Source organism: Mycteria americana, unplaced genomic scaffold, assembly GCF_035582795.1.
Source record: "Mycteria americana isolate JAX WOST 10 ecotype Jacksonville Zoo and Gardens unplaced genomic scaffold, USCA_MyAme_1.0 Scaffold_39, whole genome shotgun sequence".
NCBI lineage: Eukaryota > Metazoa > Chordata > Aves > Ciconiiformes > Ciconiidae > Mycteria > Mycteria americana.
Genome location: NW_027445626.1, coordinates 1,698,677 through 1,716,041, shown reverse-complemented (window position 1 = coordinate 1,716,041; position 17,365 = coordinate 1,698,677). Strand labels below are relative to the sequence as shown.

The 17,365-nt window shown below is 56.3% G+C and overlaps 2 protein-coding genes and 1 non-coding gene across 3 annotated transcripts; 1 reads left to right on the top strand and 2 right to left on the bottom strand.

Annotated features, from left to right (window-relative positions):
• The first annotated feature begins 985 nt into the window (after positions 1-985).
• On the top strand, positions 986-15,480 carry LOC142403618 (CD5 antigen-like). Its single transcript, XM_075489857.1, has 9 exons — positions 986-1,340; positions 1,427-1,741; positions 2,093-2,407; positions 4,779-4,838; positions 12,729-12,819; positions 13,095-13,182; positions 13,681-13,863; positions 14,912-14,995; positions 15,367-15,480. Exons 1-9 carry the CDS (start codon positions 986-988, stop codon positions 15,478-15,480), a joined length of 1,605 nt encoding a protein of 534 aa, XP_075345972.1.
• On the bottom strand, positions 6,939-7,010 carry TRNAA-CGC (transfer RNA alanine (anticodon CGC)). Its single transcript has one exon. It is a non-coding gene; the product is annotated as a tRNA-Ala (tRNA).
• A 147-nt stretch (positions 15,481-15,627) lies between the features above and the next one.
• On the bottom strand, positions 15,628-16,587 carry LOC142403617 (olfactory receptor 9G19-like). Its single transcript, XM_075489856.1, is given in 1 exon segment — positions 15,628-16,587. A coding segment is annotated over 1 exon segment (960 nt).
• Between the last annotated feature and the right edge of the window lie 778 nt (positions 16,588-17,365).

Below are 17,365 nucleotides of genomic sequence, written 5' to 3'. Positions count from 1 at the left end.
CTGCAGCATGAAAGTAGTGCAGAGGGAGAAGAAAGGCATGCTGTGCCTCTGGCCTCTCTGACAGCTTCTGAGGGTACAAGAGCACCAATCCACCCTCAGTCCTCCTCCTCTCTCCCCAGAGTACACAGGCTTCAGGCTGGTGAACGGCAGCACGGTGTGTGCAGGGAGGGTGGAGGTCCAGGTGCTGGGGACCTGGGGGACCCTCTGTGCCTCCCGCTGGGATCTCTCGGATGCCCACGTTCTCTGTCGTCAACTCAACTGCGGGTTTGCCGAGTCCCTTCCTGGAGGAGGGCATTTTGGGAGAGGACTCGGACCAGTCTGGAGAGACTCATTCCACTGTGACGGGACTGAAGTCCACCTGGGACAGTGCCCAGTGATCACCCTGGGGGCCTCACCGTGCTCCCATGGGAACAACGCCGCTGTCATTTGTTCAGGTGAGCGCCAGGAAAATGCTGCATTGAATCCCTTTGCCCCTTGTGTGTGACATGGCCACCCAAAGCAGGGGTCCCATGGCAGTACCAGGCTGAATTTCTTCCTGGAGAAAGCCTTGCATCCCCAGAAGCCTTCTGGAGGGCTTTGCCTGCTCAGGCTGACCGCTGTGCTGTGGAGAGGTGAGGACTGAATGGAGGCAGGCACCTGTCCTCAGGGCAGCGGCTTAGGCCCCTGCGCCACTGCCAGGCCTGTGCTCCTGTGTTTCTTTCCTGTGGGATGAGCCCAGGTCACGGCTGCGGGGCTCTGCTCCATCCCTCTGGCTGCAGACAAACGCATGCCATCCCCACAGAGAGCCCTGCAGAGCCTCATCCCACCACCCAGGCAGGAGCTGCCTGGGTGCCCCCAGCAGCAGCAGAGCTGGGTGTGAGCTGGAGAGCAGGCACGGGCTTTGCCCTCTCCTCTTCTCAGCACAAGGCTCAGACTTGTCCTGTTTGGTTGGAAAAGTCCCCCTTGCCCTCCTCCCTGAAGGGTGCCATGCTCCCCAGTGCTGCCGATGGCAGTGGCATCTCTGCTCTCCCCAGGCTCAGCTGGCTTTGCGTCCCTGCGGCTGGTGGGTGGAGGGAGCCGGTGCGACGGGCGAGTGGAGATCTTGCAGCGCGGGACGTGGGGCAGAGTCCTGGATGACCAGTGGGACGTGCAGGAGGCCAACGTGGTGTGCCGGCAGCTGCAGTGCGGACAGGCAGAGGCAGCCTACAACCCCCCAAAGCCTGAGCGAGGGACGGGCCCCGTAGGGCTGCGAGGGGTCCGGTGCACAGGGAATGAGACCAAGCTGACCCTCTGCAACACCTCCCTGCCCGAGAGTGCACTGGCGGAAGGGGTTGCAGAGGACGTGGGAGTCATTTGCTGGGGTGAGCAGTGCTTCATGGGCCCCCCAGATGATGGGGTGTGTGGGTAGCCATGCCCTGACAGCCACTGGGGTTTCTCCCCACTGCAGGGAGCCGGCGGGTCCGTCTGGTGAACGGGTCTGGGCGCTGCACCGGGAGAGTGGAGATCTACTACCAGGGCAGCTGGGGGACCATCTGCGATGACGACTGGGACCTGGCTGATGCTGCTGTCGTTTGCCACCAGCTGGGCTGTGGAGGGGCGGTGGAGGCGGCCAGCTCTGCTCGGTTTGGGGAAGGATCTGGGCAGATCTGGCTGGATGGCGTGACCTGCTCTGGGGACGAAGCTGCTCTCTGGGACTGCCCTGCCAGGCCCTGGGGGCAGCACGACTGCGGGCACAAGGAGGATGCGGGAGTCATCTGCTCAGGTCTGTGCTGGCAGCTGTGGTGGGAGACTGCTGCCGGGGAGGCCAGGACGTGGGGAGAGCCGGGCATGGCCAAGGCTGTCCCTGGCTGCCACTGAACCCCGGCATGATCCTGTGGACACCCACGCACGGGCACCCTCAGTCCCTCTGGGGGTCCCTGGGGAGCTCAGCCGTCCCCGAGTGTTAGCAGGAAGGGCAGGGGTGTCTGTGCATCAGGGACTTCTCTCTGTCCCCGGGTGCAAGGGGCACGTGCTGGCCCTGCCCCTGCCTGGCTGAGGGCCTGGGAAGTGCAGAGGTGTCCTGGCTCCCACAGCCCCACACCAGCCTCTTCCCCCTTCCTGCCTTTCCTCCCAGAGTTCCTGGCCCTCAGGCTGCAGAACAGCGACGGCTGCTCCGGGCGCCTGCAGGTTTTCTACAACGGGACGTGGGGAAGCATTTGCTCCAACTCGATGACTCTCAGCACAGTGTCGCTGGCATGCAAGGAGCTGGGCTGCGGGGACGGAGGATCCCTGGAAAGAGGCCTGCCCTATGGCAAGGTGTCTGGCCCTGCGTGGCTGGATAATGTGCAGTGTGGGGAGAAAACCAGCTCCTTCTGGCAGTGTCCCTCCACTCCCTGGGATCCACAGTCATGTGAAGACCTGCGAGACGAGATCCACCTCACCTGCAATGGTAACTCTGAGCCACTTGGGCACAGTGTCACCCCAGCTCCTGCTTTCCTCTATGCACAGCCAAACGTAGAGGGGCTATTCCTTTCCATGTCAGACCCTTCTGCTGCCGGTGGCACAAACATGACCAAAGCCACACAAGTGCAGCAGCAGTTGTCACCCAGGTTGCCAGCAGCACCTGGGGGAGGCAGAGATATCGCCAGGGGAGGTCTCAGAAGAGATCAGACAGGCTTCAGAAGAGCCTCCCTTCCATAGACACAGTACTGCTGCTCTGTGAGCTAGGGACCTTTAAGGGGCTGAACAATCAGGGTCCCCCCAGTCCTGCGCGTGTCCCCTGAATGACCGGGCATCAGTTGCTGCCATGACCAAGATGGTACAGGGAGGCACAAGCAGAGCTCATCCTCGCTCTCTTCTGCACCATCCCACACACCAGCCCCTTCACTTCAGGGTTTCTTTCTTCAGGGGAACGCCCAGAAATGTCCCCGGAGCCATTGGCCCCATGCCCCAACTCCACGAGCTGCACAGGTATTGAGCTGCTCCTCTGTGTCCCCTTCTTGTGTGGCAGGGCTCTGCCTGCTGTCTCAGTGCCATGGGAGGTCTTTGCCTTCTCCAGACAGGGAGAAGATTCGTGCCGTGGGAGGCGAGGACGGGTGCTCGGGCAGAGTGGAGGTGTGGCACCGTGGCTCCTGGGGGACGGTGTGCGACGACTCCTGGGACATGCGGGATGCCGAGGTGGCGTGCAGGCAGCTGGGCTGTGGTCCTGCAGTGTCTGCCCTGAATGAGGCTGCATTTGGGATGGGGCAAGGCCCCATCTGGCTGGAGCAGGTGGAGTGCCGGGGGACAGAGCCATCCCTGCAGGACTGCTGGGCCCGGCCCGGGGATGGCGGTGCTTGCCGGCATAAGGAAGACGCTGCCGTGCGCTGCTCAGGTGAGCGGCAAGGCTGGGACCCCTTGCTGGAGTATTGGCAGGGAACTGAGGAAGGTCTTTTGTCAATTGGTCCTGGCATGGCCCCTGACCTCCCAAGAGCAAGAGCGTTCCTGCAGAGTGCAGGAGCCTGGTGCCAGGCAGGGAGCAGCCTGGGTGGAACTGGGTGTCCTCTGGGCACTGCCCATGGGGCCCTAAAGCCCCAGAGCTATTCCCTGGGCAGCCTGTCCCACTTGGGCTGCCTGCCACCCAGAGCAGAGGCCCTGGGCCCTGTCCCGGTCTCCCTTTCTGGCACTACTGGAGGGGCAATTTGGGTGGGATGTGTCAGGGATATCTACAGACACACACGCGGTTTGTTGGGGAAGAGGCTCCCCGATACCTGCACACCCACCCTCTCAGCCCAGCTCTCCTTTTCCTCCTCTGCAGCTCCACCCAGGACAGCAGCATCCCCAACCCGAGCAGGTAACTGGTCCTATTGCCTGAGGCTGGGTATCCCTGGGGCCAGGCTGTGACCCACAACTGGATGGAAGGTGCTCCTTGCTGGGCTGGGAAACTCCCAGGAGGAGGCACTGGGGTGGTGGCGGTGGAGTTGGGGAGGGTTGGAATGTACTCTGCAGGGTGGAAGCTTGCCCATCAGTCACCCCTGGACCCTCCACCCCCTGTTGCCTTGTGTGATGGGAGTCAGGGCTGGTGCTGCCCCATCGTCTCCCACACCTGGTGCTGCCCCTTCCATGTTCTTGCCTATACAGGTCCCACTCGGGGCCCTTTGCCCAGCAGCAGGAGAGTCTCTGTGCCCGTCATCATCTGCATCATCCTGGGGGCCCTCCTCTGCCTGCTCCTGGCCCTCCTGGCTGGGCAAGTGCTAAGGGCCAGGTCGGGACGCAGAGGTGGGTCCTTCCACAGCAGTCCCAGGTGGACATGTCTCCTGAAAGATCTGTGGGGTGCTGTGGGGTGTCAGTGAGGGTCACAGGCAGAGCTGGAGGGGATGAGACTGTGTGCTGCCACCTGTGCCATGCACCGCCCCATTGACTGCCTGGCCATGGGGCACCAGCAGCAAGGGTTAGAGAGAGCCCAGAAGCATGGGGGGCTAGCACTGGGGCAAGGAGAGAAATGGCAGGCTGGGGACGGCCAAGGCTGGCAGTGCTCTGGGTAGTGCTGGAAGGGGCTCTGGGGGAACAGAAGATGACAGCAGGCATGTGGGGCAGTTGGGTCCATCTCCGAGGTGTCAGGTCCCCAGCCTGTCCCTCTGCCCAGCCCTCTCCACCCCATGGCAGGGCAGGGGCCCTGCTGTAGACCCATGGGGCAGATAGGGAGCAGCTCCAGGTGGAGAGGAAACATGGGAGCTGCTCCAGGGTCAGACAAGGGGGCATGTCCCAGGGGCCAGAGGGGCATGAGAGCTGTCTCTGAAAGGATGATGCGAGGGTGATGCTGCCCCAGATGATCTCCACAGCAACGTTCCCCTCACTGGAGATGCAGCAGCCGTACCTGGAGAGTGCAGTGGGGCTGCGCTGTCAGACCAGTCCTGGGCTGGCCCAAGCAACAGGTCTGGGGAGCACAGTGGGATCCCATCACCCCTCTGCCTCTCCCTGGGCCAGCCCTGCCTCTGTCCCCAGGCTACCAGACAGCTCAGGAGCTCTTTCCCGAGGCCGTGTACGAGGAGATCGGTTACAGCCCAGTGTGGGAGAAGCAGGCGAGGTTTGGTCGCTCAGGTGGGTGTGTGTCCTCCCTGGAGGCACATCTGCAGGACCCTTTCACCTGGTCCCAACCCAGAGATGATCCCCTGAAGCCCCCCACACTGTGGTCCCTGCAGCGCTGGGGCCGTGTTTTCTGTGGGGGAGAATCCAGGGTGTAGGTCCAGGAGAGGAGCTTTCTCCCCACCAGCTTTGCCCGTCCCAGCTGCACAGCCCCTCTCTTCCTGCCCCTGTACCCCATGTGACACCTGAGGAGTGAGGGAACGGGCTGTCCTAGGGCAGCTCTGGGAGCACCTTGGAGACAGTGTTTGTCCTGGGGGAGACGGTTAAATTCCCCGCCCTCCTCCTCATGCAGTCCCAGCTCTGTGGGTCCCCCTTCCCCAGCAGCGCTGACCATGAGACAGGTCAGTGGGGCTCGCTCCATAACACCTGCTGTGCATCTCTCCAGGCTCCTATGCAGAGGAGTCCCTGACCCAGCTGCAGCCCTACCCTGGGGACACCGAGGAGGACGATGGTCTGAGATCAGCACCAGGTAATGGAGACAGGAAGGTGTTGGTCTCCCTGTAGACATGTGATGGACAGAGGTGTCACGGAGTGTCACCATGAGAGATGGGGAGGACATGGGGGTGTCCTGTGGTGCTGTCAACACCAGTGTCTCAACCCTGTGTTTCCATGTGCATCGTCCTATCCTCTGCTCTGCAGGACATATCTTCTCACTGTCAGCACCTGCCCTCTCCTTTCAGATGTTCTTGTTGTGCCTGGAGGCAACCTAGCAGATGGCTATGATGATGCCAAGGAGGTTCCTGACTTTGGGGAGGGTGCTGCTCCCGAGCAGGGAGCTTGGGAAATGCCCAGGGTGCCAGAGGAGGGAGCAGGCTCCAGGGATGCACTCGGAGGTGAGAGGGAAAGATAGCGCTGCTGGTTCCTGGGGTGCCATCCCTGGTGCCACCCCTGTCGCTATGGTCCTGACACCCAAACCTCCTGGGGAGAGGGAACCTGCAGCGGGAGCTTTCCTTGGAGGGACTGTGGGTGGGAGAAGGAGCCGAATGTGGTGAGGAGCAGGGAGGAAGGTGATGTACAGACCCCATGGGCCAACTGCACTGTCCTGCCTTGCTGCTTGCAGGGGGCAGCCTGTGCTCCCGGAGAAGTGCTGGGCTCCCTGGAGCTGCAGGAGACACCTCGTCCCTGTCCCTGGGGAGCATGGGCTATGATGATGCTGAAGAGGTGTCTGTGGCACATCCCCATGAGGACACAAAGGCTGTGACACCACAGCTTGGTGCACAACAGTCCCTGAGCCCCAGGCCAGGAGAGCCCATCCCTGCTGTGCAGCTGGGTGCAGCCAGGAGGGAGGAGAGCTCTGTGCAGCTGGGAGAGCTGTGAGCACCAGGGAAACATCTCCCTTTACCACGGGCAGCAGAAACCACCTGCAGTTTCCTCTATTTTTATTCCCGCTTTTACACTGTGCGTCCATATTGCTTCTTATTAAAAGTCTCTGAGGGCTTTGACCCGGAGCTGGGGCTTGCCTGCCCAGGTGTTGGGTCACCTCCCTGAGGCTGATGAGGGGGAGCAGAGAACGATGACGCAGTGGCAGGCAAGGGGCACATCTGAGGGACAGCAGGCTCGGGGTCAGGCTGTGGGGCTGCAAGAGCCCATGGTCCCTGGGGAATAATCCTGCTGCTCACCCCAAAACACCCCAGCCATCCCCAGGGGGGATCATGGCCCATGGATTACCTCCCACAATGGTGAGGATGCAGCTCTGCTCCCCACTGTCCCAGCACAGGGTGCAGAGCTACTTTCTGGGACACACGGGCTGAGATTCCCTCTCCTCATGCTCTGCCAGGACCCCAGTCTCCAGGGGCTGTTCCATGGGCTCCAGCCCGCACCTGCCTGAGGCTGGGGAGTCAGGGCAAAAGCAGCCCTGGAGATGCTGGGGATTGAACCCAGGACCTCCCACATGCGAAACAGGTGCTCTGCCACTGAGCTACATCCCCTTGACACCTGCCAGCAGGAGAGACACTCTCCTCCCGTGATGTGTCTATGACGAGCACAGTCCTGTTGTCCCGTGCGTGCCCAGGGACCCTCTGCAGAAAACAGCACTTGAACCCTTCTGAGGTGGGCAAGCTGGGACTGCCTCTGTGCTGGGGCCTGATCCTGGCACAGGGCTGCACTGCAGAGTGCTGCCCCTTCAACGCCTCGGCAGGGCAATGGGGCAGAAGGAGGCTCTTGCTGCAGGTGCTGCTCCCACGCTCTGGCCCACTGTGGGATGGGTCGATGGAGAGGAGAAAACCCCTTCCCCTGAGCCTCCTCTGCCACCCAGGGCAACACCCCTCTGTGCCACATCTGTCCCCAACTCCACAGCAGGAGCAGTGCAACAGGGTGAGGGAAATGCCCTGCCTGGGGTGAGGTGCCCGCAGGCTCCGATGGCATCCCAGGGCACGCTGTGGAGGGAACTTGGTGGCAGAAATCTTATATCCCTCCTCCAGGCACCAGGCCTCCCCCTGCAGCCCTCTGTTCCCCAGCATCCCTGGAGGTGTCTTGAAGAGCAGGCTTCCATCTCCATGGGGTGGGCATGGGGGTTGGGCTCAGGGACCTTCCCATTCCTTCAGCACTGATGACTGTCCTGGCAGCAAAGCAGTGCCCTGGGACAGCCCTGGCTGGGGTCTCTGTGGCAGGGTGGGTGAGTGTGTTCAGCTGGTAACTCAAAGGCTGATGGTTTGACCACATGCAGGGATGGTGTCCTCATGGTGGCACAGCTGGGACAATTGTGTTGCCCAATGCCATAGATTTTTCCCTGCTGAGCCCCTGCTTGGCATAGGGGGTTTGGGGGTTTCAAAAGCAGACCACAGTGCCTGTGAACTTCTGGAGTGGTTGAGTGGAGTTAAGGGGATGGACTGCTCACCTCTTCCGCTTTCCACACATGACCCCAAAACCCATCCTCAGCAATGACTCTCCCGTTCTTGCTCAAGAAAGGCGTAGAAGGACTCTTCTGGAGCAGTGATAATCCTGCAGGCACTACCCCTGCGGCCAAGCATGTTCAAGCTCATGCTCAAAGCTGACAAGACAGTAACTGTGCTTGGACAGACAGTCTCTCCCTCTCGCCACCTCTCACTTGCGCTCAGTCACAACAAAAGCCAAACTTCTCCGCAGGTGCATCCCTGAGGATCCAGCTACGAGTCAGCAGAACTGCACAGGGTTAGAACATGCACATTGTTGTGCAACTGTAGTCCAGTATGTGCCATTCCTTGGCCTGACTGGGGAGAGGCTGAGGCTGGAGACAGAGAGAGATGTGCTGGGTCACAGCTGTCACTGTGTTCCTGGGGGGCGAGCAGGGCTCTGTAGCAGCAAGAGGTTGCAAGAGGGGAGCCCAGCAGCTTGTTGGAGCTCATGAGCAGGTCTTTCTTCCTCTGTGCAGGGACTGATGGCTGTGAGGGGCTGCAGCTGGTCTAGCCAGTGCAGTCTGGTGGGTGAGTCTATTTGGGCACGGCTTTGCCAGCTGTCCTTGGCACATCAGAGGTCTTGCTGTGACAGACCTCTGGAGGGAGGATGCTGCCATTCAGGCCTCAGCTCCAGGGAGTGCCTCTCCCTGGGACTGGGGGGACAGTGGCCTCCCCCATGGGCAGTATGCTCTGGTCTGCAAGCTGAGGTCCAGGTGCAGGATGTGTGTGAGGAGGGGAGCAGTCTGTGCACCATCAAGAATGACAAAGAGGAGAGAGACAAGGTCTTTGCAGAGACCCCACAAAGGAAAGGTGCCAATTGCTGTGGAGCAGGGAAGGAGGGACAGATGGAGAGCACCCCAAAGAAGCACTGAATGGAGAGTCCTGTTGAGGGGAAGGCTGGGGACTTGTGGAGCAAGAGGAAGGCTGCTTCTAACCCACAGGTCTGCAGCTACAGTGCAGGGACAGTGCTCTGGCAAGAGGTGAAGGAGCAAGGAGGGCCAGGGTAGGCTGGAAGGCGGCAGGCAGGCTCTGCGAAAAACTGAGCGAGGATAGCACTGTATCAGCCCAGGGTTGAACCAGGGACCTTTGGATGTTCAGTCTAATGCTCTGCCAGCTGAGGTACTTCAGACCTGCCCCAGCAGCCCTTGTCCCAATTCCACCCCTGCCAGGCCACAGGCTGACACACATGAGGAGCATTCCTTGGCGAGGGTCCCAGGGAAGAGCTGTTCCTGGCCCTGGGCACAGGGACCTGTCCTGTCCCTGCCTCCATGGCCAGGTGGGCTCCAGATTTGGGTGGAGGCCAGCTTACACTGGGCATGCCAAAATGTGTGTGGGACTTCAGTCCAAACGTGACAGTGGCAAAGCAGGTGGGCCGGCCAGGCACGTGTAACTGCAAAGGCTGAGGGTGGAAGAAGTGTGGGGCTGTTGGAAGACCTTATCTCCTTCCCCATGGAAGGCCTCCTGCCCACCCTTTTTTCCCCAGCTCAGCTTCACTCCTTTATTCCCAACTCTTCTACCTCCTCCCCTCTGAGCAGCGCTAGGCCATGGGGAATGGGGTTGTGGTCAGTCCAGAACACTTCCTGCCTGCTGCTCCTTCCTTCTCCCACTTTTCCCATGGGGTCCCTCCTACAGGCTACAGTCCTTCAAGATGAACCTGCTCCACTGGGGGCTCTCCACAGGCCACAGTTCTTTCAGGAATTACCCAACTACTCCAGCATTGGGTCCTCCACAGACTGCAGGGCTTACCTTGTCCACCATGGTCTTCTCCATAGGCTGCAGGAAAATACCTTCTGTGCTGTGGTATTCTCCATGGGCTGCAGGGGAATATCTGCTCTGGTGCCTGGACCACCGACAGGGTGGTTCTCCTCCTTCTTCACCGACCATGGTGTTTGCAGGGCTGTTTCTCACACTTTGTTTTCCCCCTAACTCCTATTCCAGTCTGGCACTTGTGCCCCTTCTTAAATACATTTTCACTCCCGTTCCACCAGCTTTGTTGCTGGGCTCAGTTTTGGCCAGCGGTGGGTCTATTTTGGAGCTGGCTGGACCCAGCCCTGTCTGGCATGGAGGCAGCCCTTGGTCTTCTCTCACAGGTCACACGTGCAGCCTCCTCGCTACCAAAACCTGGACATGGACACCAACGCACTGTGTAAAACTTTGCCTTGCTAAATGATGTCCCCTGGTCCTCCCTTGTGAAGAGATCCAGCCTAGTTGCTGGGGAGGAAGAGAGAGCAAGAGAGAAGGCCTTGATGCTGTGAAAGCACTCTTCCGCAAATAGCTACAACACTGGTGTATTATAAACACTGCGTTGGTCGCAAATCCCAAACGTGGCACCATACGGGCTGCTATGCAGAAAATTAACTCCATCCCAGCCAAAACCAGTACAATGTACCTGGAAATATTTCCCAGGATTAGCTGTTCTATCACCTTCCCAGGGCTCGAGGAGAGGCTGACTCATCTGTTGTTCCCCAGGTCCTCCTTCTTGCCCTCCTTGAAAATAGCAGTGACATTTTATTTCTTCCAGTCTTCGCGCACATCCCCATCTCAATGCTCGGTAAAAGATTCTTGGGAGTGTCCTTGCAATGACATCTGCCAGCTCCCTCAGCACTCATGGGTGCATCCCATCAGGGCCCGTGGACCTCTGTATGTCCAGTTTGCGTAAGAATTCCCTGACCTGATCCTCTTCCAGCAGGGCTATGTCTGCCTGGCTCCAGGCTTGCCCCCCTCATCTCTGGCACCTGGTATTCCTGAAGGCTGGTCTTGCTAGTAAAAGAGGAGGTGAAGAATGCATTCCGTACCTCAGCCTCTTCCAAAAGAAGGAAGAGGCAACAGGAGGCAGCAGGAGAAGGAGGAGGCAAGAGGAGGACAAGGATGCAACAGAAGCAACAGCATTAAAAAGAGGAGGAGGCAAGAGGAAGAACCAGGAGGAGGAGGAGGCAACAGGAGGCCACAAGCAAAGGAGGAGGAGGAGGACTCAACAGGAAGAGGAGGCAATGGGACACAAATGGAGAATAAGGCAATAAGAGGCAAGAGCGGGCAAAAGGAGGCAAGAGGAGGGAAAAGGAGATGGACATAACAGGACGTAAAGGACACAAGAGGAGGAAACAGGAGGAGGAGGAAGATGCAACAGGAGACCAATGGAGTTAATAGGAGGAGGTGGAAGCAAAAGGAGGCAAGAGGCGGGCACTTGAGGCAAGAGGAGGAGGAGGAAAAAGAGAAGGTCTCCAGATGCAACAGGACGAGGAAAAGGAAAGAGAGGGCAACAGGAGGAAGAGGAGGTGTCAAGAGGACAAAAGAGGAGGGAAAAGCAGGAGGAGAAGGAGACGGAGAGAAGAGGAGAAGAGAAGAGGAGGAGGAGGAGGAAGAGGCAAGAGGAGGTAGCAGGAGCAGGGGAAGAGGAGGCAACAAATGGAAACAGGAGGCAAGAGGAGGAAGAGGAGGCAACAGAAGGGAATAGGAGTGGGTGGATGTAATAGGAAGAGGAGAAGGAAGGGAAGGAGGAGGCAACAGGTGGTAACAGGAGGACACAGCAGGAGGAGGCAACAAAAGGAGGAGGCAAGTAGAGGCAAGAGAAGGAAGCAACAAGAGGAGGAAAAGAAGGAGGAAGCAACAGTAGGCAAAAGGAGGAGGAAGACAAAGAAGGTACTCGGCAGAAGAGGAAGAAGAGGAGGAGGAGGAGGAGGAGGAGGAGGAGGAGAATTAGGAAAGGTCAAAGCAGGTGGCAAGAGAAGACAACAGGATGAGGAGGAGAATGTGGAGGAGAAGGAGGAGGAGGAGAGGACGAGGCTACAATGAGCAACAGGAGGTAAGAGCAAGAGGAGGAAAAGGAGTCTGCTGGAGGCAACAGGATGCACCATCAGGAGAAAGAGAGGGAGGTAAAAGGAGGCAGAGCAGGGAAGAGGAGGAGGAAGAAGGGGAGAAAAGAGGAGGCAAGAGGAAGCAAGAGGAAAAGGATGATGAGGAGGAAAAGGCAAGAAGAGGAGGAGAAGGAGGAAGCGGCAGGGGCAAGAGGATGGTGGGGCAACAGGAGGCCACAAGAGGAGGAAGAGAAGGAGGAGGAGGCAAGACGAGGCAAGAGGAGGCAACAGTAAGAGAAGGAAGCGTAAGAGGAGGAAGGGGAAAAGGAAGAGGAGGAGAAGAGAAGGGGGAGGAGGAGGAGGAGGTGGAGGAGGAAGAAAAGGAGGAGGAAGAGGAGGAGAGGAGTACGAGAGGAGGAGGAGGAGAAGGAGGAGGAGGCAACAGGAGGCATGAGGAGCCAAAAGAAGAAAGAGGCCTGGGATGCAACATTGGGTCAGCAACAGGCAACAGGAACAGGATGTGGAAAAGAAGGCAACAGGAGGCAAGGGAAGGCAACAGAAGGAGGAAGAGGAGGCAACAGGGGGTTGAGGAGGAGGAGCAGGAGGAAGCAGCAGGAGGTACCAGAAGGAGGAGACAATATGAGGCAAGAGGAGGAGGAGGAGGCAACAGGAGGCAAAAGGAGGACAAGGAAACAAGAGGCGACTCCTGTTGCCTCCTCCTCCTCCTGCGGCCTCATTTTGCCTCTTGGTGCATTCTCTTTCTCCTCCTGCTCCTTTTCTTGCCTCCTGTTGCCTCCTGGGCTCCCTTTTTTTCCCTCTTGCCTCCTCTTCCTTTTTCCTCCTACTGTTGCATCCTGTTGCTTCCTCCTCTTCTTGCCTCCTCTTTCCTCTTATTGTCTCCTGGTGCCTCCTCCTACACCTCCTCCAGATTTCTGCTCTTGCCTCCTCTTGCCTCCTACCTCACCTCCTCCTCCTCCAGGTGCCTTCTCACTAACCCAGGATCTGTCCGTTGGCCACCTTTGGTTCAAAAAGAAACTACTCCTCTCTTCCACCTCCCTCTCCTCAAAAAAGTAGGGTAAATAGATATGGAGCATAGATGACTTAAGGACAGTATTGTAATCTTCACCTGATAACAAGGAGAAGAGAGGCTACAACTAATTCCAAAATATCCTTGAGAGCTTCTTTATTTTTCCTTGTCTCCAAAGCTCAGCCTGCGTACAGCTTGAAAGGACTACCTCAAATCTCTGCAAGCCAAATCCCTCCAACCTTTTCTCAGTGAAGGTCTTTTAGCCTTTTAGCACTTCTGCCCGGCACTTCAGCACACTGCCCAGTCTCTGTTTTTTAGCTGGGTGAAGTCAAAGCACTCCCTTGCAATGCCTTCCCTACAAAAGCCTTCTCTTCATGCTGATCCCACTTGTATCACCTCAGGCTATGTACGCCTCCATCCTCCTTCTGCAGAGCTCCATTGGATGGGCAGTTTTCCTCTTTCTTTCATGCTCATTCAACTTCACAACCTTTTTGTATTGTATGCATAGCAAATGTCGTCTGAAGCAACACATCAATCCCCCACAGCTTCACCCATTTCCCATTGCAGGCTGAGATATTTCTCCTCTTTGAGCAGACATTGTGCAAAGCTGCTCCACAGATGGAAACACACTTCAGTGCTGCATATTCATTTGGGCTAAGAAAGACATTAAAATATATTCTGAGCTAGTTTTTCAAAGACACAGTTTCCACGTGGCAAGCAGATTCAGTACATAAATGCCGCAAGCCAAGAGAGAGGGGAAACTAGGGGAAGCTGTATTGTCTAGACTCACAACTTCTCTGTCAGTGAAGTCCCACAGCCTGGGGGAGGTTTTCAGTAGTTGGCCCTATGGGAAGATTTGTTCCTTGGGCCTCTTGGCTCGAGCCTGCTGCATTCACTTTCCCAGCAAAGGGAAAAGTTCCAGTTCAGGTATGAAGCTTTTGCCCATGCTGCCTGGAGAGCCAGGACACTTGTGTCACACAACAGCCAGTGTCAGAGTGAAGCTGGCGGAAGTGTGAATTGGAATGACTTGGGCTCAAATGGAAACTCAAACGCTGAGCTGTCAGGACCACATTGGCTGCAGTTAGATGTAGGTTACCTGACACCCCTGTGACTTCAGAGGAACTCTAGTTGGCAGAGTTCCTCACAGCCCTCACTGGGGGCAAGGTGTCAGGGAGAGGGGAGCACGTTTCCGTTTCCCACATCCCAGGACAGTGCCCAAACCATCCTCCCCTTGGCCTCTGGCATCTCATTTCTTGAGATGCACATTGGCTGGGTCTTCTGGCAGTAAACCTTCAACAATCCTTCAGGTGCTTGGGTGATTTCCCTAAGACGATCAGTATCTAAAAAAGAAGAAAAAGCAACACAAAGCAACCTACAAACAACCCGCCAACATGAATCTGCCTAAATCTCAATAGCTGCAACATAGCAGTTTGCATCTCTGATAGCCACTCTGGGCAATGCCAGTTCAATCAGTAGTTGCAATGTAAGCCATCATACCCCATCCTCAAGGACAACTCTAAAGCAGTTCAGATGAAGGGTGGTCTTTCAAAAGTCACTGGTTGCATCCCCAGCTGGCATGGACACTGCTGATTCCCCACTCCACAGTGGCAGCGCTTGGATCCCTTGTCGGGACACACTTCTTGCCAGGAAGCCACAGTCATGGGGGTATCTCACCTGGTTCTTACTGGCACTTCACTCAGCATCCGTTTTGGTGTACATCTTTCTTTTCTGTGTCTACTCTGTCCACACATCAGAATCACAGAAAGACAAACACTTCATAAAAGTTTGTCATAAACCCCTTGTTACAGGAAGGAAGTCTCCACATCAGATCTGGAGGGAGCCAGGAAGATTGCCATCAGCACTAGGAAGATCCACGAAGCTCAAGGCCTTTTCTGAAGTGCAGCAAATTCTTGCAACCACGATTTGAGCCTGGAAGTGGGAAGGAGTTGATGTGTGCGGGTGGAGGAGGAATTAGTGTGTTGTGGGAGTATGTCAGGGCCCTTGCGCAAATCAAGCATGATGGAAACATTTCCACCTTGTGCACATGCATCCGCCGAGGAAATGGGGAAAGCCCGCTGCTGGGGCTGGATGTGCTCAGTCATGCCCCATGAGCTGACCTTGCTCTCTTTTGCAAGGAAGAAGAAAATAGGAGGACTCAGTTTGCAATATCTAAGTCAGCCAGTGGGAAACAAATAAGTAATGACATTGTTGGAGGGGGGGTCGGATTATGAGAAGGAAAGAACGGGGAAGTACTGACTTCTATGTTTAAAAAATGGGGAAAATGAAACCCAGCTTGTGTATCTTTCTTCTGCGGAAAGATCTACTTTTTTTTCAGAGGGGCTGACCCTATCAGACTAGCTTTCACAGTTCCCGTCTGCTAGAAAGGCCAGAGAACACGAGGGATGGGATTCATCTACGCGCATTTAGACATGCCCAGTGGAAGGGCTTGAGTCAGCTGCCCACTTCTCACTGCCAATCTGGACATGCCCTAAGGAATCCCAGACATGCAAGAATCCCACCCCTCAGCTTGGCTGGGTAACGGAAGAGAAATCAGCATGTCTAGAGTAAGTTTTCTCCCACTCCTGCGCAGGTGTGGCATTGCAACAGCTCCCGCTTGCAGCATCCCAATTGTGTCTACTTGAAAGAAAGAAGAAAGGCAGGGAATGTTGTTACACTCTTCAACACCGGACCTATCCTTGTTTAAGACACAAATGCTCTTCTCCCACTTCTCATTCCCCAAACACTCCCAAGATTCTGCACTTGTAAAGATATGCCTGGCACACAAAATATGCACTTACGAGTTGTCCACACTTGACACAACCACAACCTGATTATTCCTGGTGGATCACAACTAGTATGAGCTCTCGATGCAGGCCACAGTTTTTCTGAGTGCATTTCCAAGAGCCCCCTTGACTTCCCTGTTCCGCAGCCTGTAGAGGAGTGGATTGACCATGAGTGTGAGGATGGTGTAGAAAAAGGAGAGCACTTTCTTGAGCTGCCTCAGTGAGGCTGTTCTGGGAATCATCTAGACAACAATGAGGGTACCATAGAAACGAGTCACCAGGATGAGGTGATAGGAGCAGGTGGAGAAGGCCTTCTGCCTCCCCGTGGTGGCTGGGATCCTCAGGATCGCAGCTATGATGCAGATATAGGATGCCAATGTGAATACAAATGGGAAGACTACATCCAGAAAGCAGATGATGAAAGTAACCAGTCTCAGCACGGTGCTGTCACTGCAGGCAAGCTCTAGCAATGGGGCAAAATCACAGAAGAAATGATCACTTGCATTGGGACCACAGCACTGTGACTTGAAAAATAGCCTGGTGACTATGGTAGACATCAGTAATCCTGCTAGCCAAGAGCCAGCCACCAGCTGGAGACAGAGCTTCCAGTTCATGAGGCTTGCGTAGAGCAGGGGTTGACATATGGCCAAGTACCCATCAGAGGACGTGGTGGCCAGCAGATAACACTCAGTACCTGCAAAACTACCAAAGAAAAAGAGTTGTGTCATGCAGCCTTGAGCAGAAAGGGCTCTGTCCCTGCTTAGGAAGCTGGCCAGCAGCCTGGGCAGGATTCTGGAGGTACAGCACATTTGCACACTGGAGAAATTCCCCAGGAAGACTGACATGGGAGTGTGAAGGTGCTGATCTGGCACCAGCAGCACAACAATGAGGATGTTAACAAACATGGTCCCCATGTAGATGATGAGAGAGAGGAGAAAGAGAGGCATCTGAAGCTTGGGGACATTACGCAGTGCCAGCAGGAGGAACTCCACTGGTGATGTCCGGTTGTCCCATTCCTCTTTCTCCATGAAGCACTGTAGGACTTTCTTTTCCCCTCTTGGCAGGAAGGGAACCTGAGGAAGGGCATGCGCTTCTGTGTTTGTTGCAAAAAGGAACTGGGAAGCAGCGACTGCCAGAGACAACACGGAGGTTTTCCCTCATCTTCCTGAATTCACACTTGGTTTAGGGGCTCCATTCCTCGTGAAAGGGCAGGAAGAGGTTCTTTGAGAGGGCCAAACTACTCTCCTTAGAAGAACCTCCTCTGATTAGAGCGATGATTTGCCGCAATGAGGTGCCTATTTCTGTGGAATGAAAGAGAAGGTTCATTTGCTCACATTAGATGATGACGCTTGAAGTTCTTCCCAGTAGTACCCAGCACAGGCGTTAGCCAAGTCCTGCTTTCCAGCAGCAGAAAGATGGGCCAGACTTTAGGGGAACGCATCGTGCCATAGACTCTTTCTTCACACTGAGGAAGAATGGACACGAAACAGGATTAGCGGTCTCAACTCCCTGAAGCATTTGCTTTCTGATGAGCCCATTCTGTCCCTGGACAGTGCATCTCTTTCCACGGAGCAAGAGTGGCCAGGAGTTACTAGCTTGGTAGTTGAAGGCACTGCAAAGGGTCTGTTAGACAGGAGACTTACAAGCAGATGTGAACTTGGGAGGGAAGGGCAGGGAAAAGTGAATTCCAGAGAAGAGGTAACTGAGTTGTTTAAGCCAAATGAGGAAAAGCGATGTTGCATGAGGAGGAGGCGAAAAGGACAGGGGTGATGACCACTGGCTGAACATCTTTTCCTCCTCTCCTTC